This window comes from Leucopleurus acutus, assembly GCF_964270905.1.
Source record: "Leucopleurus acutus genome assembly, chromosome: 19".
Classification (NCBI taxonomy): Eukaryota; Metazoa; Chordata; class Mammalia; order Artiodactyla; family Delphinidae; genus Leucopleurus; species Leucopleurus acutus.
Window position 1 is genome coordinate 50,324,117 of NC_139161.1, and position 26,557 is coordinate 50,350,673.

The window sequence follows — 26,557 nt, forward strand, 5'->3', positions numbered from 1 at the left end:
CCACAGATGCATGGATGGTTAGTGGCCCAGACAGTTCTGGAGCCCAAATTCTGCAGATCCCAGGTCTGGTGAGCTTTCCTCTCCTCAGAGTTGTCTTATTCTCCACATCCGAGGACTAGCTCAGTGATCTATGGGGTTAGGACACGCAAGAGGTATCAAACAGGGCATTTCTGTGGGAAAATGGCAGAGTAATTCACAGAAACAGCATGTGGGTGTTTAAAGGAGTGAGAATAGCTGAGCGTGTCTCTGGATTATTTCCATCTGTTGTTCTTCTGCAATCAAAAGTCTGCATAAAACGTTTCACTTTTGGAATCCACTGCCCAGCGCAGCCGTCAGATCTGAGGGTTTGCTGGCATCCTTTGCACCCAACATCCTCTTCCTGGCCCCATGACTTGGCCTGACCCTGAGCAGCAAAACAACCTCAGCCCAGTGATGAGAAAGACAGAGAGAGAAGGTCTGGGCAGAGGGTCCTTGGACGGGGCTGCCATGGTTGGATAAGCCCTGCTTGGTGCTCTGAGGGGCAGGAGACGAAGTCAGGTCCAGGATGCTTCCTCAGTCAGAACTCAGTGGTGCCCGAGATGGTCCCACTGTCCTTGGCTACTGGGCCGTTGGAAGGGAAAATTCAATTATAATCCTAACATGCTTGGTACATCTGAAAATGTGTCATAGTAATTAAATGCTAATAAGGTGAGGGAGAATAAATGGGTAGTTTCCTTAAAGATTACACTCCACCACCCAAGGTCAGGGGGAAATTATAAGTAATGTAGTGGGGTAGTCAGATCACTCTGGCTGAATAAATGTCACAGTGAAGGCAAGGAGTCATTCAGTTTTCTATATTTGAACATCTCATTAGCGTCTGTGTCATTCAAAGATGTATTGGGTGGCAGAAAGGTGACATTTAAGGCCTCTCATGGAAAGCCAAGCCCTTAATTATCTGATGGAGGTTAATGTGGCCGTGGAGCAGGGGAGGCCTGGGCGGAACAGGGAGTAACGGATTATGCTAAGAGCTGGTTTCACGGGTGAGCCCAAGGAGTGGGCCATCCCGTTAGGATGTCTGGCCAGAGTTTTCCTGACTTGTTGATTCCCTGCCAGGCTGAATGTGGGGACCAGGACAGTTCTCCTTGGTATTAAGAAGTGATGCCTGTGATTATAAGGGAGGAGACGGCAGGAAACGAGCCCTCACCGTTAACAGTGATGTAGGCAGGAGCCCCGCCAGGCTGTGGGTCTAGGGAAGCATCGCTGAGGGTGCTGAGGTCGGTGGTGTGGCTCTGTGCTGGGGAGACACCCAGCGGAAGCAGCCGCGGGGCAGACTGTGAAGGGACTGACTCAACGGTCGAAGGTCCTCCGCTGGAGTTGGCGGGCAGCTACGAAACGGCTCCCAAATGATCTCACCTTTTGGTATTCATGCCCCTATATACTCCCCTCCCTTGGATGTAGGCTGAATCTTCTGACTTGCTTCTAACGAATACAATACAGTAAGAGTGATGGGATGATTTCCAAGATTAGGTTACAAAAAAACTGTGGCTTCTATCTTGTTCACACTCTCTTTAGGTCTTCTCACATTCTTACTCTGATGAATCAAGCCTTACGGAGAAGCTCACATGGCAAGGAGCCAAGCGTGGCCTCTGGCCAACAGCCAGTGAGAAACGGAGGTCCTCGGTCCAACAGCCCGTGGGAAACTGAATTCTGCCAATGACGATGTGAAGGAGCTTGGAACTGAGTCCTGTCCCAGCTGAACCCTCAGATGAGACTGCAGCCCAGCCAACTTCTTGGGTGCAGCCTCATGAGAGTCCTTGAGTGGGAGGACCCCGTTAAGCGGTGCCCAGATTCCTGACCCAGAGGAACTCTTAGTTAATGAATGTTTCTTTACATTTGTGGCTCTAAGATATGCCTAAATTTGGTGGTAATTTGTCACCTGCTGATAGATAATGGATACAGTGAGCTTTAGACTCTGTGAGGCTGCTGGGTCAAGGAGCTCCAGGCTGCCCAGGAGGCAGACTCTCCTTGCTCTGTCTCTGCATTTCTCACCCTTGCGCCATCGCATAGAGAGAAAGGCTCTACCTCACCTAACTTGGGAAGTGGGGCTGGGAGAGAAACCTTCCTCATTTCCTGCCTGAGCCAGGGCATGGGAGTCGGTCCAGGGAGGATATCCCCTCCATCCTTCCCTCTCTTGCCACCCATCCAAACACACTCTCCCTCTTCTATTGCTCTCGGGAGAAAAAGGAAGGGTGAAGGGGGTGTTCTGTGTGCTACACCTCGGAGCCTCCAATAGAAAGGAGGTTTTTATTTAGAAGAAAAAAGTTTTGCTAGGGGTTTAATGATTAACTTTAAGGAATGAGCTGCAGATCTGGAGGAGGTAGAGAAGCTACCTGTCCCAAGGCAAACAAGAATGGCGTCCATCGGCAGTGGAGGCTCCCATGGGGAGCAAAGGTGGGGATGACACCATTAGACCATTTACCTGAACATCCAGGGAAGAGCTTTTGACAAGAATCCTGCCAATTTGTCTCCTGTTCTTCTCTATGAGTCAGGAGCAGATGGGTGACTGAGAACTTATGTAACAGTTCAAAACAACTCTCCAGTGGCATTTGGGGGCTGCCATATTTCTTCACTTTTTTTTTACCTCTGGCACTGAATGCTTATAGATCAACCCAGTCCCCAAGCGTCTCAACAAACAGGGGATGGAAAAATTCACCAAGTGTCTCAGCAACATCTCCTCAGCTCACAAATAGGAAGAAAAAGGTATTATTTTCCAGGAAGATGTTACTTTCCTGAAAATTTTACAAGCCAGGCGATTTAAGATTTTCATGCATCCTCCTTCCTTCCACTAATGTTTCCTGTGCCTCTTGCATATCAGGTCATGGGCTAAGGGCTGAGGTTACAAACATAGATACTCTTCCTGTCTTCACTGGTTTAAAAGCCAGTGAAAAAAATACATAAATATAGCCTTTCAAGTGAACGAAAAAATGTTGGTGAATTGATCATCAAATTAAAAAAAAAGAATGGAAGGAATAAACAAAAATTATTTGATGTTAAGAGGATTTTATTTCTCCTCTTTTCCATTTTGGAGGAGACCTGACGAAGCTTGGCTTCTCAGGTATCCAGGCTCTTGTCACCTGTAGTGGTCAGGATGCTGGCATGTGAGTCAAAGGGGCAGCTGTTTGTCAGCAACTGGAGCGCACACCTGCACAAACACATATACATAAACACACAGACTGCTGGGCTCCGGTCCACCAAAGATGCCTATCTATTAATATCTTGGAAGAGCAGGGCCTTTCTGTTGCCTCGGGTGCTGGTAACTTAGGATGAAAACTCTGGGCTCCTATCTTGTGCCAATTACGGTGCCTCTCTTTAACCCCAGTCCTTTGAAAAGTGCTGCTCTGAGCAGATTTTCAAGTACTGGGGATGCTTGATAAATGGCCCTTAACATTGAACTCAGGTGCCCACCAAAAAGCATCTTGGCAAAGAATTAGCAGTGAAACGAATGGAGTCGCTTCCAAATGAGCTGAACGTGCACACGTGCCTCATTTTCAGCAACTTGTTGAAGAGTGATGGGGATGCCGTACAGGGGCAGTCAGGTGGTTTTGGGGAGGGAGCCCACATTCCGGCCCTAGTTCCCCCACCCATTCTCACAGCCGAACCTCGTAGGAAACCCGTTCCCATTCCCAGTCTCATTCTTCTTATCTGTAAAATAAAGGATTTGAACTTCGGGCAACTCAGTCGCAGAAACTAAATTTTTCTTCCCCGCGAACAGAAATAATGTCCACCTCACTGAGGCACATATGGGGTGACATCTGTGACACTTTCTGACCTGTAAGAACACTATTTACTGTAATTGATCATCACTGGCTACATCATCAAGCCATGGATCTGTCTCAACCTGAAAACAATATCGCAGGTACCGAAGACACCTTGGAAAGTTCATTCATTCAGCTCGTGCTTACGCATCCAGCATCAACTGGAATTGTTTTCATTTTTGTTATCAAGATTCCTCCTTTTATAGAAGCAATTATGTTTGTCATCTGGGTAGATATGCTCGTGTTTCCCACGGCAGGGACCCAGATTTCTGCAATGCTTCTGCATAGTAGAAGTTCTCAGGCGGGCCCCAAATCTATCTTCAGTCACAAAAGGGAGTACTGGGGACAAATGTACTCACATCGACTTCCTGGGACTCCTGACTCCCTCTACATATTTTCTGGACCTCTGTCCTGCACACTGTATTATGGTCAGACTTTCCACGGAGAGTTTGAAGATAAGGGCCACATATAACTCCCTTTGTCCCTCCAATTTTTAGCACACAGTAGGGCTAAAGAGGTTAAAACAGAGGAGGGGACCTCTCAGTGGCATCATCCCACCTCTCCGCCAATGGCAGCGGTTCTGCTTTGCCCCAAGCTTGCGTGTCCAACTCAGCAAAACCGAAGCGGCAGGGCTACGCAGACCTACCCTCCTCCAGTTTACTGCCCATCAGCTGTTACCTGAACATGTCCCTCAAAGGGGGTCTCACGCTCAATCCAAGTAACTTGTCAAAGCATTCCTTCCAACACGACATCATATTCTCCATGAAAGGAGTTACGGTAAATAGAACAGGACCACGGTTTTATAATCATCACAGATTACTATCCCAGTCCTCTCATCTGTCAAGTGGAGATAATCACATAGCATCGGTTAAGGATTAAAGGAGACAGCTTCTAGTGTGGGCTGGGCGATCAAGAGGAATGATTTTCTCAGGATATGCAGGTGACCTCATAATGTACTGACTTAAAGACGCTACTTGTCCTGGCTGACAGAGCACAGCTTCCTCCTGAGGATTTCACACCCACCCCCCATTCCCGTAAAAAGCAGCTTCCTAACCGGACAGCTCATTCTTGTCTGAGCCTCCGTCTTCATCTGCTTCAGCCATAGAGACAGAGAATGTCAGAACCCCAGGGCCTCTCAACCCAAGCCCTTTGTACACAGCTCTGGGTTGTAAGTAACAGAAACCAGACTCAACCCAACTTAAACAATAAAGGGACTATATTGGCTCATGTAACAAAACCATCCACGGGCAGGGCCAGTCACAGGCAAAGCTAGATCCTGTACTTAACAGTGTCATCAAGGACCTGGTTTCCTTCCCTCCCGACTCTCCCTTCAGTTATCAGCTTCATGCTGGGAGCGGTTCCTGCCCCAGGATCGCAAGACAGGTACCATCAAGACCCAGGATTACCTACTTCCTCGTTCACATCCAGCAGAGTGCATGAAAACATTCCCAGAAAAAGTCTTGAAATTCCATCTGGTTCCATTGCCTTAGCTCTTATGACCATACCTGAACACATCACTGTAGCCAGAGAGATGGGGGGGTGCTGTGGGCTCAGTCTAGGTCACGCGTCCCACCCCAGAAGTGATGGTAGAGACAGCTCCAGCACATCATAACCCGCCCCTGCCAACGGACATCAGGGTCTGCTGGGAAAGGAAATGGGGCAATGAACATTGAGGATGCAACCAACAACCTTGTTCAGGCCAACTCGGCAAATGCTGAGTGGTCATCAACGTGGGTTCAGACCAATCAATTTCTCCCTAAAGGCTAATGAACTACTTCGGAGGCATCACATTTTAAACACCTCCAACAAGTTTCCAGCCAAAAGAAATCAAACTTCAGCCCCAAGAATTCTTGCACCCACAAAGATCAATCCCAGCACTTCCATCTCCCCTCTTGGGACCCCCCCTAAGAACCAAGCAGCTCCTGCTACTTTTAAGGGAGAAAAATGCATTCTGGTATGCAAACATTATTGCATATTCACGCACTCAAAGTCTAATTGTAGCTGTAAGAGACTTCATTATAAGATGCGCACGTAATTAAGCAGCTTTCTAACCAGGGTTTGGAAGCCTGTCTATTCTTCTCTCTCATTTACATATCGCGGGGATTATCAGGATGAGTTTTAGTTTTTTAAAATTATATATTTTGGTTTTTCCAAATTGATCCACAAGGGGAGGTGAAACCCATGAGAATTCCATGTTTTAACACAGGTTTGTGTAACTCCACAGCCTTACTATTAAAGTTGGAATCTGTAGACAGTCGGGGTTTCCCTGTTCTGGTTCCTGATGCATTTGTCACGCTTCTAAATACAGAGCCTCTTTTACTGTGGCTGGTTGGGACAGTATCCTCTTTATGGAGAAGCTAAGAGCTATAGACGAGACCTAACATGGAGAGAGACAAGTGGACTTTCCCAAAAGGACAAATTCCTTTCCTGTGTTTCTCAGGAGCTGGGCGACAGCTGCTGAGAACCGTGTACACACAGGACCTTAGCACCTCCACACACAGGGCCTCAGCACCTCCTCACCCAGTGTCTGGGAGCACGTGCCAGTGGTCAGGTGCCTTGCTGGCTGGACTGACTCAACACGACCTGGATGCACCCTGATCCCATCATTCCATCCATCTGCGTGCCTGGCTAAGGTGCAAAGGAAACTACAAGGCCGTTTGAGCAGGTGGCCCTCCACCTGGAAGGAGAGGAGGTTTCTGGGTACCTGGCAGCAGGGAACGGACTCACGCATCGTCCAGGAAGAACGAGGCGGTGCCGCTGTTCTCCTGACCCCCTGGGGTGATGCGGGAAGCCCAGGGGGCCAGGCCCTGGCTGCAGTCCTGGTCGGTCCTCCAGCTACTCCACTGCTCTTCACAGACTCCTCGGCATATGAGCCTCCATCCCGGAGGTCGTCTGGGTGGCCAGGACGCCAGTCTCCAGAGGAGGCCAGCTTCCCTATTCTCCATCACTCAGTGCTACGGTCTCCTGTGAGACTTTAGGTTTGCTCTGGGATGCAGGTATCCCCTGGCCCCCCTTCCAAGGCAGTGTGGAAGCTCCTGGTGGGTTTCAGTTACACCTACAACTCAGGAGAACTGGCCTCATCAGGGGCCGTCGCAGACTTGGCCACAGAGCCATGCTGTATCAATAACTGTTTACAAAGACCCTGGTGTTTCCAGCTTTGAGCTGAGCCGAGTGATGCTTTAGAAGGATCTAGAACAGCGTCGGCATCGGTGTGGGTTTGGGGGAGCCTCAGGAAGAACCTGGAGACCACCAGGAACAGATACTCTAGGCCATTCACCGGCAAAACCGAAGGCGTGGGAGGCTTCCCTCTGAAGAAGGGCAGGTCCGCCAGGCCTCCGGGCCCTGCCTTCCCCACTGGGAGTGGCCCTCAGCTCCCACTACCAGCCAGGGAGCAGAGGGTCTGACATACCCATGCCCGGCTTTCCCAAACCCCTCACCCCCTTTTCTCCTGCTGATGCAGAGGTCAGACCAGCAGGCCCAGCGCAGGCCTGGAGAAGCTGCAGAGGGGCTCAGGGGCTGCCCAAGTTCAGGGCCGCCCACATTCCTCCCTCGCAGGGGTCAGTGTGCAGCTGAGCTCTCCACAACCCGCCTTGGGTCTCAGCTGTCCTGGGCTGTGCTCCTGGGCTCGACCCCACCCTCCAGACCTGAGCCCCCTGGTCTCCGCAGCCTCATTTCTGAGCCCAAGACATGTAGCAAAGGGCGACCCAAGAAGGTAATTAGCGGGCTTCCCTGGTGGCGCAGTGGTTGAGCGTCCGCCTGCCGACGCAGGGGACACGGGTTCATGCCCCGGTCCGGGAAGATCCCACATGCCGCGGAGTGGCTGGGCCCGTGAGCCGTGGCCGCTGAGCCTGCACGTCCGGAGCCTGTGCTCCGCAACGGGAGAGGCCAGGCTGAGCACTAAGTGGCTGCAAGGAGGGTCCCTTTCTGTGTCCCCTCCTCTGTCCTCGCCCACCCACTCCCGTCCTCCTGCTGCACAGACTCAGACAGACACACGCCCCACACCCACTCACCTCTTCTGCAAAACATACAAGGGTTTTCTAAGCCTCTGAGCCTTTGTACATGCTGTTCCCTCTGCCTCAATTACCCTTCCCCTCTGCGTGGCTGGAATAATTCCTACAGGTTCCTCAAGACCAGTTCAAAGCCACTGTGATGCATTCCCTGACCCCCTGGGAGCCCGCACAGCACACACACTCCTCTGTCACCGGGTTTCTCACTCCCATTTGTGATAACCCCTCCCCAATCCCCACTAGAAAGTGGGGGAGGGGACCTTATGAATCCACCTTCTCAGGAGGCCCGGAGGCTTGTACACAGCAGCAGGCATCAGTGCCCGGGACTTCCCTTCCCCTTCTTGGATGAACGAGTGGGAAAGATAGCTTCACAGAAAACAGAGACAGAGCGGGTGACAAAGAGGCCCAGTGACAGGAGGTGGTGGGTGAATAACAGAGAGACAGAGAGGGCTGGGCCAGTGGGGGTCAGACAGGAGCTGCAGCCTGGTTGACAGGCCATGCCACCCCCCTTCCTCATGAACCCGGGGCGACCCCGTGGAGAGCAGGGGCCCGTCAACATAGGGGGGGACAACCAGCGGCACCCAAGACTCATCCCTCCTGGGTCTGCCCATGCCCACCCCTAGCCCCCTTCTGCTGGCATTGCTGGTGTACGGGGCCCCCAGGTCTCGGGCTCCCCTGGAGGCCCAGCCCCTTCCCTGCCCTGCTGTCTCCTCGCCCCCACACCCTGCTTCTGGGACATGGCCCGAGTCCCCAGCGTTATGGGGACAGTCGGAGAAAGAAGCCAGGCAAGGAGGCGCCCACTCCAGGGAGTGCTGATTTTGGACGGGGGGTCGGGGGTGCACAGAACTTGTGGCCGGTCCTGAGGTGCGGGGTTTGTGTGGACAGCTCCGCTCCACCCATGGTGCCACCAGCCCACCCCCAGCGAAGGGAGCGGCAGGGCCGCAGAGCTGGCGGGGCCCGGTCATCGCACCACACACACTGTGGGCTGCAGGTGCACGGTCAGGGCTGCCCGGCCCGGCGGGCACAGGCTGGGAGCCCATCTCCAGGCCGGGCTCCCGGGTCCTCAGAGCACTAAGCTCGCCCAGCCCAGTATCCCCCAGTCAAAGCCCCTGAGCAGCAAGCCTGCACTGGGCTGGAAACAGGAAGCCCGGGGCCTCCGAGAGCCCAGGGTGCACGTGTGTGTCAGTGTGTGGGAGAGACGGACAGGCAGCCCCTAGGAACGTGCAGACGCCACACGCCTGCATCAACGTTCACGCCTGCAAGTCTGGGAGTGTCTGGCACAGCCGGGGTGGTGGCGTAGGCGCGTTAGGGCACTGTGAGCGGCGAGTGGCAGGTCTAAGCGGGTCTGGCTAGGAGTGCGTGTTCCCTCGCGTCCATCCTGTGACATCGGGTCCGCCTGGCCGGGGCTCACGTCCAGTCTCCCCGTGCGGGAGGCAGGCAGCCCTGGGGGCGGGTGGGGAACCTCCTTGCAGGTGGCATCGTCACCCGAGCATCCCAGGGGGGCACCCGAGCGTTGGAGCACGTGCGTAGCCCCGCAGGGGCGGCCGGCTCCCAGCCGGGTGGGCAGAGCGGGCCGGGGCCTATCATCTGGGCACGTACTCCCGGGGCAGCCCGGCCCAGTTGTGGTCACGCAGGGCCCGGTCCACCGTCCGGATGTAGCCGTTGATCAGGTCCTTCATCGCGGGGGTGAAGGGCTCGAGGTCGTGCGGGCGCCGGCCACGCCGCCGGAAGCTCCCCTCCTTGTTGTTCTCCACGCAGAGCAGGCGCTCCTCGCTCACGGACACGTTGAGGAAGGCCACCATCTCCCGCAGCGTGGGCACCAGGCTGCGCCGCAGCTGTTCGTAGTGCACCACCAGCAGCCGCTTGCCGTACTTGAGCCAGTCCAGCACGTGCGAGGACCACCATGACGCGTAGCTGTTGACAAAGTCCGGCCACTCTGGGTGGGAGAGAAGGGGCGCCGTGTCAGGGCCCGGGCCCGGTGGGGCTGCTGGCCTCCTGGGGGCCAGGATGCGCCATCGTCCACCACCCAGGGCGACCTACCCGATCTCCCACGGAGGAAGGCCCTCTTGGTGACCTTGTGTAGGGGAGGGTTACTGTCAGGCTAGGCTCTGAAGAGCTGCAAGCCCGCCTGGGAGCTGTGACCTCAGGTCCACCTTCCCCCAGCAGTTTCCTTGGAAACACACCAAGTTAAGACGAACGGGGACTGTGCATTCCAAGAACTGGTTCTCTCTCTGGTGGACCTCGCCCTCTGGGACTGTCCCTGTGTGGCGAGAGCCCAGGGTCTCGGGCTTATGGGACACAGTGGAGTTAAAGATGACCAAGGCAGGGCCTCTCTGTCGAGATGACCCTCGGTTCACCTTGATGTTGCCCTGGCAGCTCTGCACATCCAGTCTGGGTAATGGGAGCCGAGCAGTGTGTGTGGGGCAGCTTCTGTGCCTCCTAGTCAGATGAAGACGCTGTGCAGGCCGGATTTCCTGTCCCAGGGCCTCCTACACAGCTACGTGAATGGGGTGCCTAACTGACGCTTCTTGTGTCTTGTGGGTGCAATCGCCGGTGTAACCAGTGACGTACAAGGAGCCCACAGACGGGGCCGCTGCAATCTCTGGCAGGTGATCTGCTCCATGAGGTTTGTTTTCAGCAAATTTAGAAATTCGGTGGGTCTTTTTTTTAAGTGGGGAGAAGGGTGCAAAGGTCAAGAATCACCCCAACAAAAATCGCTTCCGTAATTGGGCTATTAAGACAGCTAAAATGCTGTGGGAAGCATCTGCCTTCTCTAACCTTCACAATGACCCCATGAGATGGGACCACCCTTGTTTTTAAGGTGAGAAAACCGAGGCTCAGAAGACAAGGTCTGCAGCTTGCCTGGGGTCACTGGGCTGGTAAGAGACCCAGGAGGGATCAGAGCTCAGCCTGCCTGCATCCTCAAGGGGAGTCAGCAGGAGGGCAGGGGTGGCTGATGGGGGCTGCTCTAGAGGGAGGGTGATAGGGAAGGCGGGGACACCCACCAGCCTCAGGTGATCCGGAGTCACACAGGGACGGAAGCACAAGCCTGCCCAGCCTCAGGCCCCGTGTCTCATCGTGCCACCCACACTGCCGGACACAGCTGCATTTCTGATGGTTTCGTTTTATATCACTCGCTATCCTGACTTGTGTCTCTTTAATTCATTGTCCAAAGGCTAGACTGTTCGTGCCTTGAGGGCAGAGACTGTGACCCCTGTAGCCTGGGCTCCTGGCACCTTGCCCAGTGCCTGGCACATAGTAGGACTTCAGTAAGCGTGTATCAGCAGACTGACCCCACGAATAAAGTTGCAACGGTTCCCCCCACCCCGCCGGCCCCTTCTGCTCACCTTTGCTCTTCCAGTTGCGGTCAGCTGCGTAGCCCAGGTGCCCGGCACATTTCCTGTTGAACTCGGCCACCAGGGACCTGTACGGGTTCCGGATCAGCAGGATGGCCGAGTCGAACATCTCAATTTCCCTCCTGCCGCTCTCGTGGGTCTTCACGCAGATGGTGCGCCGGCTCCTCCAGTGGTCCTTCTCGCCCTTGAACCCTGCCCGGGAGAAAGGCATCGTGGAGCCCCCGCTGCCACTGCAGCAGACAGGTCTGAACGCTAACCTGCACCCCTGAGGGAGAGCCGACATTGGGGACACGGCAGAGGGCACTGGGATGGCCTGTGGATGGCCGATAGGGCCTGACCCTGCCCAAGAGACAGTGAGGGCAGGAGGCATCTAAGTGGGGAAAGATGGCATCTGCAAGAGAAAGAAGATAAGGCACCTCCTGTAGATCCCAGCAGTCAGCAGGCAGAGCCGATCATGCCCTCTCTCTAGACACTGCAGTGCATCCATCTGGGCATCTGCGTGGCTACGTCACACGAGCACTGCAAATAACCCTGTGAGTTGGCCACAGCGGAAGGCACAGCCAGATGACGAGACTGAGGCTCAGAGTGGGTGTGTGACTGGCTCAAGGTCACACAGCACCACAGCGTCAGAGCCAGGGCTCTCTCCACGTGGCTCTGTGTGTCCCTGTGAGGCCTCCCCACAGAAGGGGCAGGGTCCCCATCCTCAGGCTGAAGGGCAGTCAGCAGCTGTGGCCCCACCCTCTGACCTTATGCCACAGTCCTACCCTCTGACCTTACACCACAGTCCTACCCTCTGACCTTATGCCACAGTCCTACCCTCTGACCTTACGCCACAGTCCTGTAACTGGGCTCCAGTCTTGCGTCTGTGGAGACTCTACCCATCCCTACACAGAGTCACACATTTATCAACAAATATCATCGTGTGCCCGTTCTGTGTTGGACTTTACACTGGGGACAAAGGGGTAACACCCAGACCCCGTCTTTAAGCTGACAGTCTAGTGGGGGGAGAGCCCAAGGGTAATACAGAGCATAGGGGCTCATGGGGACTAGTTTGGGAGTGTGGTGGGATGTCACAGAAGGCCTCCTGGAAAGATGTCCCCTGAACCTGGTCTCCGGGCCACATCTCAACGTAGCCCGTGCCATCCAGCTCTGGCGACAAGCTCCAAAATTGCCCATGAGCTTGCCTCGGGCTCTTGGAAACATAAATGAGTCCCACCCCCCCACCCCCCTTCACGAATGGTTGCGAAGTATTTGTATCTACAGCAAGTCTTTGATGCCTGGAAAATGCAAGCGTCCTTTGAGTCTGTAAGTCTGGGGTCACCAGCTGAAACTCAACACATGTTTCAAATTCATCTCTGCCACGGGCCAAACACCAAAAGTCTTTGCTTTGATTCATTCTGTCCAACAGCTGGGAAGTTCCAGGAAAGAATGAGTCAAACCACGAGCCAAGTAAACATGAGATCTGGTCTTTGACACCCTGCGGCCCAGGGTGCCTTTTGTACTGCCTTCGCCTATTTCAACAGGTACCACTTTTCCGCGTAACTCAGACCGCGCTCGCCCGTGACGGTCTGGCATTTTGGCATTGGAGCTTCTTTGCGAATTTCATGTGTGTGCACATGTGTGTGTGTGTGTGACTGCTCTGACAGTGCTCTGAGGCCAGTGGCTACATCTAACCAGTCTCGTAAGGCTCAAAGATGCATTGGGGAATCTCTAAAGTCATTCTGAGGCAGTGTCGACCCAATCCTTATTATGTCCAGCTATCGAGCCATTGGGCCACTTAGCCATTTGTAGACTGAGGCAGCCAGCTGTTTGAATAAGGGAAAGGCCTTCTTTCTAGATGAATACGGTGGGTAGCTGCAGCCTGTACACGTTAGGTAGTTCCCAGGGGACTAGGCCGGAGTGGGCAGGTCCATGTGCTTCACCTGGTCACTTCACCTGTAGCTGCCGTAACACTCAAGCCTCCCGGGGGTGATGAAACTGGGTTACATGCACACCCTTGGCTTTTTCCCGACCAGACCAAGATGGCTGTGGGTGATTCCAGAACCCGCTGCCCACCTCAGGAAGTTTGCGTTTTCTCCAGGCTGTTAGTATCCTCATTTCCTCAACCAAACTCTAAGAATCCCAGAGAAACTGTTGTTAACGCTTGACAACAGAGAAATATATTTCCCCAAATATAGATCCCACTTGGCTTATCTGAGGTTCGTAGTCTTAAACAGTGCACAGATTCGAGCCATTTTAAAGTTCATTTACTTGACATAATGAGGCCTCTTATTTCTACAAGAGAAATATTAGAAATCATTAAACTCTTGAAGATTTTTGGACCTCGTTTTAAAAAATCGTATTTTGATAAGCTACACTTGCCTCAAAAAAAAAAAAGAAAAAAGAAATGAACACATGAAGTCAGTTTCCCCTAATTATTGAGGGTTCTAAACATTAAGGAAAACTCAAGAAATGTTTACAGAGAGGGAATCTAAGCTACTAGGCTTTCCCTTTGCATCCAGAACAGATCTTGTGAATTTTCTCTCAAAGTGTGGTCCTAGGGCTGGCTGTGTCAGCACCACCTAGGAGCTTGTTAGAAATGCCAATTCCTAGGCCCCATCTCAGATCGACTAAGTCACACTCTCTTGGTGGAGGGGGGCATGCAAACCAGGAAGCTATGTTGAATTCATAAGCCCTCAAGGTGACACTTAACGCGCGTTCGAGTTTGAGAAGCACAGCTCCAGTGCTCCAAGGAGGACCTGGGCTGGAGAAGCTGCAGCCCGGGCGCTGGGAACCGCCTTCCTCCCTGCCCTGCAGCCGGCACTAACCTTTGTTGTAGAGAGTTCCATCGAAGTAGTAGCTGCCCGTGTAGAAGCCGGTGGCATGCTCGATGAGGTGCCGCGCCCATGTGTTCCCGGCTCCCGGGAAGCTCGACAGAGCCACGAACACTTTGGATTTGGTGGGCAGGAACCTCCGGTCCGTGCACCGGGTATCTGGAAGTGCAGAAGTCGTCTCCGGGTTACCCACCTCCACTGCGACTCCCAGACTCTCTCTCAGACCTCCCTAGATAGGAAATGCCAACCCACGACTCCCACTGGGAGATGAATGGGAAAACTGAGGCCCAAAGAGGGGAAGGGATTTGCCACCTGGACCTTGGCTGCATAGGTCCACGGCTGGCCAGAGAAAGCCCCAGGGACGACGAGACCTCCCCGTGTAAGAGTCTGGTGGGAATCAGCGTCCTGCAGACTCCCAAGGTCAGCTGGGGCAGACCTGCTTCTCACACAAGGAAGATGCTGGAGCCTGGGCACACAGCCTGGGGGACTTACTGGTCCCCAGGTCCTGGACTGGCTCAGGGAGGCCCCCGTGGCCACTGGGCTGCCATGTCACCCAGCCCCACCACCCTGCCACTGCTATCCCTCTAGACCCTGCCTCTCTGCTCATCCTCAAACCACCTTCATCCCCAGAGAGACTCAGATAACGGTCAGGTGCTCTCCAAACCGAGCCCCGCATCCTGTGTCCTGCCTCCAGGGATGGTGGAGGCCTCCTGTTCCCGTTATCCCAAGATAGGACCACCCACCAAGACACCTTCCCCGCCCAGGACCGCATACTCAGTCCAAACCCCCAGACCAAGTGCCACAACCAGTGGCAGACACAGGAGGAGGGCCCCGCACGCCTGTACACCTCCGGGGGCAGAACTCACCCTGCACGGGCGTCTGGTAGACCTCACAGTACTCCGCTAGCCTTTGGGCCTCAGACTCCTGGCCACACAGCGAGCTGTCCACAGCATCCCGCAGGTTGAACTGGGGGGTGGGGTAAGCACAGTAGCACTCCCAGCCCCTGAGGACGGCCAAGGGGAACTCCTGCCAGGGAAGGAGAGAAAGAGAAGCATCTTGGGCGAATGCAGGGGCCACGCCCCCGCTGCTCAGGGACCAGGGTGAGCACGGGGGACGTCCTGCCAGCTGCATGGGATCTACAGGGGTGTCTGTCCATCCTCCCAGCGCTGGGCTCTGGGCCCAAACCCAGGGGAGACAAAGCTCCATGAGACAGGACCTCTGCCCTCTAGCAGCTCATCCCTGGCCGGTGACGAGTCCACTGTTTTTTGTTTGTCTGTTTGGTTTTGTTTTTTATGATAATTACAGTCTTTATTTATGTAACTGGTCACAAAGTCATAGCTGGTATTTATAACTACCTTCTTCTATTACCCATTCTTTGTGTGTGTGTGTGTGTGTGTGTATAATTTTTTTTTTTTTTTGCCACACCACACGGCATGCAGAACTTCCCCAACCAGAGATCTAACCCGTGCCCCCTGCAGTGGAGTCTTAATCACTGGACCACCAGGGAAGTCCAGAAAAGTCCACTGTTAATAGCACCGGTGCTATTACAGAGGGGTGACTCCACGGGAGGGACTGGACCTGGATTTTGGAGACATCTAGGGGGTCGTCAGGAGTGCCAGGGAGGGAACAGCGTTCCAGGGGGGAAACCACATGTGTCTGGGTTAGAATGGGACAGAAAGGCCCACCCAGGGCAGCTCAGCATTCAACATCTTTAACCAACAGACTGTGAGCCCCCAGTGAGGTCTGGAATTCCCACCAGCCCTCCCTGGAAAGAGACAGACCTAACCCCTGCTTCTGCAGTCCTGCTGCAGGGTGGGGTGCAGGGCCGGTGACAGATTCCCACACAGCATCTCTCCAGGACAGGAGGGGTGGGCAAGGTCAGATGTGCTCAGGCTGATGGGGGCTTCCTTAAATCGCAGGGGCCCTGCCAGGGTTAGAAGGCCAAGCCAATTCCTGGCGGTTTTTTACATATGTTTTCTTGGTTCCCTCTGGGGAGGAGAATGCACCCACCGCACAGCAGCGAGAGCTGGGGCGCTGGCATTGGGAAGGCCTGAATGTGAATTCAGGTTCACAGCCTGGGTAACCTTGAACCTTTCTGAATGTCACCATTGAACAAAGGGAATAAAACCCACCTTGCACATCGGTTATGAAAACTAGATGAGAAAGGCCCAGATTGCCCAGCGCTGGGCCCAGCACACAGTAGGTGCTTTCTTCACAGAGGAGCAGGCCATCCTCGGCCTCCTTTCCCTGGTGGGCAAGTCCTCCACTCACCTCTCCCAAACATTTTACTTGAGCACCTACTATGTGCCAGGCACCGGGTAGGACACTCAGCCCCATTTCCACTCTGCCTCTCCCTGCATCTTACAAACAGGAGATGAAGGCCCCCTGGAGCACAGAGAGAGGAGAGGAGTCAATCGGGTGAGTGCTTGGGGGCGAGGGAAGCAGTGGGCAGAGAAAACTTCTCGCTAAGGGAAACGCTGAACAAACCTTTTTATTTTTTGCCCACAGCAAAAAAAAAAAATCTCATAAATAAATAAATAAAGGAAAATCAATAGTGTCTTCTGAGCGTGGCTTGGCGAGCCCAGGATCTCGGCACTCAGAAAAGACAGTGGATGGTGTCCCAGCCAGGGGAGGGCGATGCAGAGCCTGGGGCCGGCTGGTCCCTTAGGAGGTAGGGGGGAGGCTGCCGCCAGTGGAGGGCTGTTCTCCCAAGCGTAGGTGGGATGTTCTCCCAGAGGCCTCACAGCCCCCACGAAGGCCTCTCCCCATCCCCCTCCTCCTTCATCAAGGCTCAGGGGCAGCTTTGCCTCTGCCAGCCGCACATCCCTCTCTCAGGGCTGAGCTGCCATGTGGGGACAGGAGAGGATGCTTTCACTATTCTTACACTACACACCCCTGCACACGCACACACACACACACGCACACACACCCCTGCACACGCACACACACCCCTGCACACGCACACACACGCACACGCACACGCACACACACACGCACAAAATCTGCTTCCGGAGCTCAGTGCTCACTTCGGCATTAGAAACGCCCTTAAACATTTTATGGGACCATAAGCAAATCATCTCCCCTTTTGGAGCCTTAGTTTCTCCATCTGTAAAATGGACATATTCCTTGAGTTGTCCTGCCTGGAAGAGTTGGAGGATCTCACTTCTCTCCCTCTGGTCCACCGTGAGGGCCAGTGAGACTAGGACATTTACCCCCATGCCTTTCCTGGACGAGGCTTGAGTTGCAAACTTCTCCCAGGACAGGGGGCTAGCGGTAGGCAGTCATTCTGGGTGTCCATGGGCTCATGTCCAGAGGCACCAGGGAGGAAGCACCCGGTAGGAGAAAAAGCACCAGGTTTACAATCCAACAGACCTGGACTCGAATCCCGGGGCCACGGCTGAATATCTGTATGACCTTGGACCAATCACTACCTGTCCCTCAAGTCTTGGCTGCCTCATCTGTCATCTGGGGGCAATAATATTCACACCATAGAGTGCTGGGAGAATGAAGGGAGGATGATGCATGAAAAGGACCCAGCACATAGTAAGGGCTCCCTTACTCTTAACTCTTAAGACCTGTAATTGTACTAGAGGCGGGCCCCAGACCACCCTCCTGACACGCAGAGTACCTGAGAGTTTGGTTCCTAAAATTCCTCTTTCTGGCTCCCCCTCCAAGGCCCCAAAAGCTCAGGATCAAGCAAAGCTTGGAAGTCCCTCCCCCAAGCAGCACTTGTGATCCTTAATCTCAAACAGACACATAAAGAAAAGAATCGCTGGGACTTCCCTCGTGGTTCAGTGGTTAAGAATCTGCCTGCCAATGCAGGGGACACGGGTTCGAGCCCTGGTCTGGGAAGATCCCACATGCCGCGGAGCATCTAAGCCCATGTGCCACAACTACTGCGCCTGCGCTCTAGAGCCCGCGAGCCACAACTACTGAAGCCTGCGTGCCTAGAACCTGTGCACTGCAACGAGAAGCCACCGCAACAAGAAGCCCGTGCACCGCAACGAAGAGTAGCCCCTGCTCACTGCAACTAGAGAAAGCCTGTGCACAGCAACGAAGACCCAATGCAGCCAAAAAATACATTTTAAACATATATTAAAAAAAAGAAAAGAATTGCTTTGAGGGCTCAGTGGCCACAATGGGGCCCTAACCCTGGAACCAGGACCCACTCAGCCACAGCTGCCGTCACTGTCAGAGCTGCGGTGATGTCCAGCACAGGCAGCTGGGGCCGCTGGGCTTGGAGTGAGGGGACAAAAGGCTGGACAAACGCCATCAGTGCCTCTGGCTAGACTCCACCCACCCTGGGGCCCCCATGTCATTTCTCAACAGAAAGCGAATCTGTGTCCTGATCCTCAATGAGAATGTCGTTGGCTTTCTGGAAGCAAGTTCTCCTGCTGATGTGAGTTAGTGAAAAGCCATCACAAGAACTGCAACCTCTGGCCTCTCCCACTGCTATCCATCCTCTCCCGAAAAGCCCTCATCCCGTCTCGTCCCAGCTCAATACCTTCATCACAGCGAGCAGAGGGAACAAGCAGCCTGGGTACCACGGCGGCAGCAGGGAGCACGCAGCTGTCTGCGTCTGTGTCTCCCACACTTCTATCCACGCTGGCTGTTACAGGCTGAATTGTGTCCCCTAAAATTCATATGTTGATGCCTTAACCCCCAGCACTTCAGAATATGACTGTATTTGGAGACAGGGCCTTTAAAGAGGCAATTAAGTTAAACTGGGGCCATTAGGATGGGCCCCCATCGAATCTGACTGGTGTCGTTATGAGAAGAGATTAGGACCCAGACACACAGAGACGGAGGAGGCAGCCATTGTCAAGCCAGAGAGACAGGCCTCAGAAGAAACCAACCGTGCCAACACTTTGATCTTGGACTTCTAGCCTCCATAACTGAGAGAAAATAGATTTCTATTGTTGAAGTCACCCAGCAGTCTGTGGGAATTTGTTATGACAGGCCGAGCAAACTAACACTAGCTTTCTTACCAGTCCTTGGCCACTGCAGTCTCGCTCCCACCTCAGGGCCTTTGCACTTGCTGTGCCCTCTGCCTGGAATGTCCTTTCCCAGATACCCTCATGGCTTTCTTCTTTTCAATTAATTTAATTAATTTATTTATTTTTAATAATTATTTTTAATTTTTTTATTTTTTTAATAATAATTTTTAATAATAATAATTTTTTTATTTTTTTAATAATTATTTTTAATAATTAATTATTAATTTATTTTTGGTTGCATTGGGTCTTTGCTGCACGCGGGCTTTCTCTAGTTTCTCTAGTTTCTCTAGCGGCGAGTGGGGGCTACTCTTCGTTGCGGAGTGTGGGCTTCTCATTGCAGTGTCTTCTCTTGTTGCGGAGCACGGGCTCTAGGCACACGGGCTCCATAGTTGTGGCTCGTGGGCTCTAGAACACAGGCTCAGTAATTGTGGCACACGGGCTTAGTTGCTCCGCAGCATGTGGGATCTTCCCGGACCAGGGCTCGAACCCGTGTCCCCTGCATTGGCAGGTGGATTCTTAACCACTGTGCCACCAGGGAAGCCCCCCAGATACCCTCATGGTTTTCTCCCTCACCTTCTGCAAGACCTCTTCTGTGAGGCCTTCCTGGCCACCCCATTTCGAGTTGCAACATCCCTCCTGCTATCACCGATACACCCAATCCCTTGCTGTGTTTTCTACTTTTGTTTCAGTGGTATAACTTACCTCGATGGGACACTCTGACCCTGAATGTACCACCCAGTCTGTTTTGATGAACGCCTAGCAGGATACACAGCATTTCCCTCCCACCCGTTTCCTCGGCCCCTTCCCAGTCATACCCCCGTCCCCCAAAGCAACCCCTAGTCTGACTTCCATCATCACAGATGAGTTTTGTCTGTTCTAGAATGGCCTGTACATAGAATCACTCAGCACATGTTTTTGTGAGCCTGGTTTCTTTCAGAAGAATATTTGTGAAGTCCACCCATGTTGTTCTGTCTGGCAGTGGACTGTTGCTTTTCATCGCTGAGTATCGTTCCGTGCGCGGACATAACAAGTTGTGGACTCCTTCACTTGGCGGATCCCTGGGCTGTTTTCAGTTTTTACCTGTTACGAATAACGCTGCTGTGCACATTCTTGGGCAAGACTTTCAGTGGATACACGTCTTCATTTCCGACGGGTACATACGTAAGGTTCCTGCTTCATTTTTCTCCACGGTGCTTGTCACCGTTCGACATACTATGTATCTTACCTGGTTTACTATCTGCCTTTGCCCACAAGGATATAAGCCGGGATTTGTGTGTGTCTGGGGTGCCTTGCTGCATTCTCAGTACCTGGAACGAAGTCTAGAACGTGGTGGATGCTAATGGATGTTGGATGGATGAACCAACGAACGAATGGATGTCCTCTCCAGATCCCAACTCCCCCCAGAGTGGTTGGCAACAGACTCGGACGCGAGCCTTCTGTTGGTCACTTGTGCCATGAGTAAAGAGGACAAAGCCTGCTCCATCTGAGCAAACCCTCCCTGACAACAGGAGCCCCACGGGACTCCGCCACCCTGAGATTCCTGTCCGGACAAGAACATTTCACCAACACGGTTTAAAAAAAAAAGTCTGCTCAGGGCAGGCTGGGTCTGTCTCCCTCCCCGGAGGGAATGGCTGATGTCGGTGCCCCACGATCCTGTATCCCAGGGCTGTGGGGCCAGGCTGCCCCCACCCGAACCTTTTTGCTTCCTTGAGTGGCTTAAACTGTCACGTTCCCGGGTGTCTGCAGAGCAACGGGAGAGCTGCAGACAGTAATGTGGTTTTATTTACAACATAACCTCTTCAGCAACATCACTGGATTCTGAAAACACAGAACAATTTTCAGCCCCTTGGGGATTTCTAAGACATGATTTCCTTAAAAATTAAATATTGATGAATCTTATCTCTCTGCCAACCTTGCTGCTCCCCGGCACCTCCACGTCAAGCTGCAGGGGGAGAGAGAGAGAGAGAGAGAGAGAGAGAGAGAGAGAGAGAGGGAACAAAAGCAAGAGCGAAAGCACAGAGAGAGAGAAGAGGAGACAATGAACCAAGACTAGGCAGAACAGGAACACAGATGTGATACTGCTTCGAACAGATGAGGAGTTCCGAGGGCAGGGTGGGTGCACACCCTGATCCCAGTACTTTCTCTACAGCCTGAGCCTGGGTGTCCAGGATGGGGGCTCAGGCGGGGACTGGGTCTGCAGTGTGTCTGGGCATTCAGCCTGGAGCCGGGTCACGATACGGCCAGGGCTGGGCTCTCCGGGCGGCGGGGACCCACACGCCAAGGCTTGGCCGTGGCCAAGGGGTCAAGGAGCGGACATTGCAACAGGCAAGGAGCGAGGCCTCAAGAAGTACCCCCACTGGGGTCTCCTCTTCTCCATCCTCGCTCCTCCTTGGGCACCCTTCTCAGGATCTCCAGGATTACACAGAATTACCAAAACTTCCGAGATGAGAACTTCTGGTTTCAGAAGGCGAAGCTGAGGCTTGGAGGCCGGCGGCAAGCAGCCCACGACCTCAGGGTGTGTGGGAGCAGAAGCCAGCCTTCCGGACTCCCAGTCCGGGGCTTTGCCACACACCACACTCAGCCCCCGGGAGGCAAAAACGTGAATGCGGTGGGTTTGTGACGAAATTCAGGAACCGGCATGGAGGTTGCCTCTTACCAGTCTCTTGCCTCCAGAGGAGAACTGGGGAACATTCAAGACACAGAAAGGAGAGGAGAGGCCCACGAAGGGGGATGTGGGGACGGGGATGAAAGGACCGACTCTTGCTTTCCGGCGAATATCAGTTTGAATGCAAACCCGTCCGCTGATCCTGTAACTGAGAGCATGTTTCCCTCTGATCTCACTGCAGGTGTGGGGCTGTGTGGTTTGGACGGGTCGCTACGGGAGGTGGACCCAGATTGAGGCCTGTCGTCAGGAATTCCGGGCTTTGAATCTCATTTGTGTGACTGTCGACAAGCTACCGGGCAGCTGTGAGCCTTGGTTTTATCATCTGTAAAAGGGGCATAGCTTAATGATTAAGGGCTCTGGTGTGAGTTTAAATTTAGATGGCTTGAGTCTTGATTTCTCCAGCTGTAAGGGGGATTTTAGGATGCAATGAAATACTCTCATCTCTTGGTATCTGCAGGGGATGGGTTCCAGGACCTGGCACAGATACCCAAATCCGTGGATCCTCAAGGCTGCGGTTCTGTGTTCATGGATTCAACCAATGGCTGATGATGCATACTGTGGTACGAATTTATTGAAAAAAAATCCACACATAAGTGGACAAGTGCAGTTCAAACTATACTATTACGGGGCCTTTCAGAGAGTAGGCCCTCAGCAAGTTGGCTGGTCCGAGTCCGGAGGAGGCCAAAGGCATGGGGTGGGGGCATTAGGCCATCTCTCTGCATTCACTCTTCTCCACAGGAAGAGCTAACGCACCAGCCCTCTTCCACGTGTCCAGCCTCAAAGGTGCTGCCTCAGGATAACTTTGAGCTTAAATGTCAGAGTGTCTCCAGGGGCCCCTAGGGGATGTCCCCTTGGGCGATGGCTCTCCGCAGACTGGAGCCCCAGACAGCAGACAGAGGTAGTAATTCACAAACCCCAGACCCACGCAGGATGGACTGCATCTATCGGGATGCAAGGGGACGTGGCCAGAGCCACCGCACAGCAGAGAACAAGCCGGCTCCGCGTTAATGCGCACAGGCAGCTGGGTTAGCACCTCCTTTAAACGGAAAAAGGAAAAACCTCAGAAGAAATGTCGAAGGGAAAACATCCAGGTGATAACTATTCTGTATGAAGAACGTATACACCCCAAAGAGGCTAAAAGAGGGCAGGCAGAAAGGATAACACCTCTCTCCCTGCGATGCCTTTCTCAGTAGGACCACTAGCAGTTGCTGGGAGAGCAAACCTCAGATCACAAGGTGTAATAGCAGAAGCTTCACACGTTAGTAAGCTATTTGCAGATGGTACCAGATTTCGCCCATCAGTCCCACCGCAGGAATGGCACACTCCCACGAACGGCCTATCTACTCGAACAGCAATACGGGGCTTCAAAATTAACGACCCCGCATCCGAATGGGCAGCAGTGCAAACATCTAAGATCATTTTCACCTTCTGTTCAAATGAGGGAGGTGATAACATCTAGAGGCCAGAGAATGAGCAGGTTTTCTTCCATCACCAGCACGATCGCAGAAAATTAGACAAGATCATTTTACTGTGTTGAAAAACACATTACACAGGTCAAGTCGCCCTTGCTGGCAGAGAGTCAGATCATTAAGATGCGGACGTGGCCCCAAATGTTCTTTCCCCGTCAAACTACACTCTGGGAGCTCCTCAAATCCGTTGTAACTAACTAGCAAAAAAAGGGTAGAGATTTTTATCGGGAGCCACAGATAAATCTCAGGTGGTACTCGAAATCGGGGCACGGCACCAAGAAGGCTCCCCGTCTTTTCCTGCTTGCGTGCCCCACCTCTGGCATCTGCCGCTCCCGGCCCCTCTGCCCAGCCAGCCCTAATTAAGCCTGTTGTCCCCACCCTCAGGTTTAGCCCCGCCCCATTTAACAGTCTGCTGTGAGCACTTTCCATCATAAAAGTCATTGAAAACATTTTCAGTGGCTGTATTATAGTCCGCTGTATGGCCGTGGCATAATGTAACCGTTCCCACATCGTGGGACATCCGAGCTTGTCTTGCGGCCAAATTAGAATGAGATGAAACTGCCACTGGGACGTCTCTGCAGCCTCGGTGCCACCCGCCTTTCCGGAGAGGAAGTGCTTGGCACGTCGGTCAGGAAAGTACAGCCAGAAATCTCCAAATTCACCTCTGTCATTCACCCTCAACGTCCAGGAGAGGAGAGGGAAGACCCTTCCTGCAAATAGATCCCTGGCCTCTGCAGGCCTGGGTCAGCTGAACTTCCAACTGATCCTGTATCCACCAGACCTCAACGCTGGAGGCGGAATTTGCTTCTTCATCCTCCCTAAATAGTTGTAAAGGACAATCGATCACCAGGATTCAGATGCGTGGGGAACGTGAACCGGGCCTGGTATGGCTGAGACAACACATGCTAGGTGGCCCTCTGGGACAGTGGGTCCCTGCAGGGGACCCCTGGCTGTGTCTGGATGCAGTCTGGGTTGTCACAGCTAAGTGGTAGGTAGTGGGTAGAGGCCAGGGACGCTGCTAAACATCCTACAATGTACAGACAGATCCCCGAACAGTTACCCAGCTCGAAATGTCAGCAGCTGCAAGGATGAGCAGCCCTGCCCTAGATGAGGTCAGGGTCCCCGCCTAGCTCCCACTGGGAACCTGAGAGCTGACGGGGAGCATCAGAAGGCCTGAGTACAAGTCATACCGACAACCGCAGAGCAGAAGGAGGAGAAGCGAAGAACGGACTTTCTGGGAACCGGCGGCTCACTCTGTCAGGCAGATGGTGGTCTGACTTACAAGCATGGCATCTGGGGCCTCATCCTTGCCCTACCGGGAATCCCTAATTCCAGAGCCAGGTCACAGGTGGACTTCACTCACAATTTTGGCAAGGCATCTCCGGGGGTGGCCCTGAGGACTGCTGTCTCCCAAAGGGATCCACAGAGAACACCCCTCACCCCGGAGCATCCTACCCACAGCTATGAAGCCCCACGCCAGTCACACCGCCCCCTCCCTGCCACACCATCCGTAGCTCCCTCCTACCCACCGAAAAACATCTGGACTTGGAGGCGGGCATTGCAGCCTGTCCCCGTCCTACCTTTCACATGGCACCGTGGAGCCCTGCGCTCTGGGCGGGCTGGCTGCCTTCCCACTACCTCACCCCTGCCCCGCCACTGCCTGGTTTTATGATGCACTCCTCACGCCCCTCCCCTGCCCGCGGACGCCGCCCCACACCCTCCAGCTCTAACCCTTCCAAAAAGCTGCAGCCCTCCTACTGAAGCCTCCCTCCAAGCCTCCTTCATCCGCATCAGGCAGTGACCTTCCTCTGCTGTATGTCAGAATCACCCAGTTCCTGTCTTAGCCCTTCTTCAGGGGTGAGCTCTATCTCCCGGGGCAGCTGGCATCCCCCGCATAAGCGTCAGTGTATGTGTTTGGCCCCTGTCCCACAGGTATGTCCTGCCAAGACCTGCTTTCAACTTGAAAGCTGGAAATGGTGACTCTGATCCTCACAGCTGCAAACATTCCGTGGATCGAAACAATGGGATTCAAGGAAACAGCCCCTGTCCCTGCCCCATCTGACAATACAGGGGAGGCCAGGATATGAGCCAAGCTGTCAGCACAGATTCTGACGCCTGTAGGGCAAAGGCCATTTCTGAGAACCCTGGACGCCCTTTCATCCTTGTTCTGACCTCAACAATTCGCAGCATCGCTGCCCAGAGCCAAACAAGTAACCAGCCCTTGAAACGCATCTCAAGGGGAGACGTACAAAATGCAAAGGTGCAAAACGGCATAAGCGATCGACAACCCTCGGGTATCTTTTGGCGCACGTTGCAATGTGAGATTGCAGCGACCTGGATTTCTGTCAGTAAACATGAAGAATGGCTGGAAATGGGAGTTGAAGAGTTTAAAATCTTCAAGTTCTGTGTCTGTAACCACAAGGCAGAATTCTCTGGGCCCCTGTGGGCTGTCCCAGGGGAGGCATCCCCAGAATACCGGGCCCTCTACCTGGGATGCTGCTTTGAAGTTATCTTCTCCAAAAGAAGAGGCACGAGGATGCCTTGCTTCCCTCTCATGCAGAGCTGGTGGGGCGTAAAATTAACACAACCTTTGCCGAGGGCAGCATGGCAAAGTTTACCCACAGGACGAGGACAGACAGCCTTTGACCTGTCATCTCCTAAGAATTTCATCTGGCAGGTCCACCACCGACACAAAATGACCCACCTACAAGGATAGTCATCAGAGCCTTGTTTGTAAAAGCAAAAGACTGGAAACAACCTAAATGCTTAATAGCGGGGCGTTGGTTAGAGAAGTTATAGGACATCCATGTAATTGAATAAAAGAGTGGGAAAGCGCTTTCTGTGCCAATGTGGAGCAATGTCTAAGAGAGAGGAGGGGATCGTGGGGCAGAGCAGTGTGTGTGGCTCGTTACCATCTGTGGGGTTTGTAAAGGCATCGTGACTCTGTAAAGGAACAACCACTTGAATATTCATAGAATCTCTCCGAGAGTGGCTGGCCGAGGTCAGGTCCGTCAGCTGCGTCCAAGGAAGGACATTGAGTGGACGACACACAGGGGTGAGAGGAAGACTTTCCCCTCGACCCCCTTTGGTGTCTTTTTACTGTGTTCCACGTGAGCATGTTATCTATTGGAAATAATTTAAAACATCAAAGAGGCAGAGCCGTGATGCTGCCCGCTCCCTTTCCTCTTGTTTCTTTTCCTGTCTCCTGTCTCCTCCCGCTAACTCGCCTGTCCCCTTCCCCCGCCGATATCACACCGAGAGGCGGCAGCAGCGTGAAAAGCACGGGGCATGGTGTCGAGAGTGGGATGTAAAGCCCCGTCGCTCTGTGCCTGCGTGTGAGAGCTCTCACTCCTGCAAACCTGCACTAGCTCCGCAGCAAGCAGGGGTCAGACTATCCCCGCTCACGGAGCACTGAGAGCCGTGAGCCGACCACCAGTGGGAAGGCTGCAACCCAGC

General features: G+C 53.5%; 1 protein-coding gene across 1 annotated transcript in view; it reads right to left on the minus strand.

Moving 5' to 3' along the window:
- Positions 1–9,384: 9,384 nt before the first annotated feature.
- WSCD1 (WSC domain containing 1) overlaps positions 9,385–26,557 on the minus strand; it is a gene marked incomplete at its 3' end in the record, with an annotated part of 30,761 nt that continues 13,588 nt past the window's right edge. Inside the window, exons 5-8 of the mRNA XM_082860367.1 lie at positions 14,837–14,996; positions 13,965–14,129; positions 11,149–11,349; positions 9,385–9,737 (exon numbers count right to left, since the gene is read on the minus strand). Of these exons, the coding sequence (XP_082716493.1) occupies positions 9,385–9,737; positions 11,149–11,349; positions 13,965–14,129; positions 14,837–14,996 (879 nt within the window). The remainder of the gene's footprint in view (positions 9,738–11,148; positions 11,350–13,964; positions 14,130–14,836; positions 14,997–26,557) is intronic.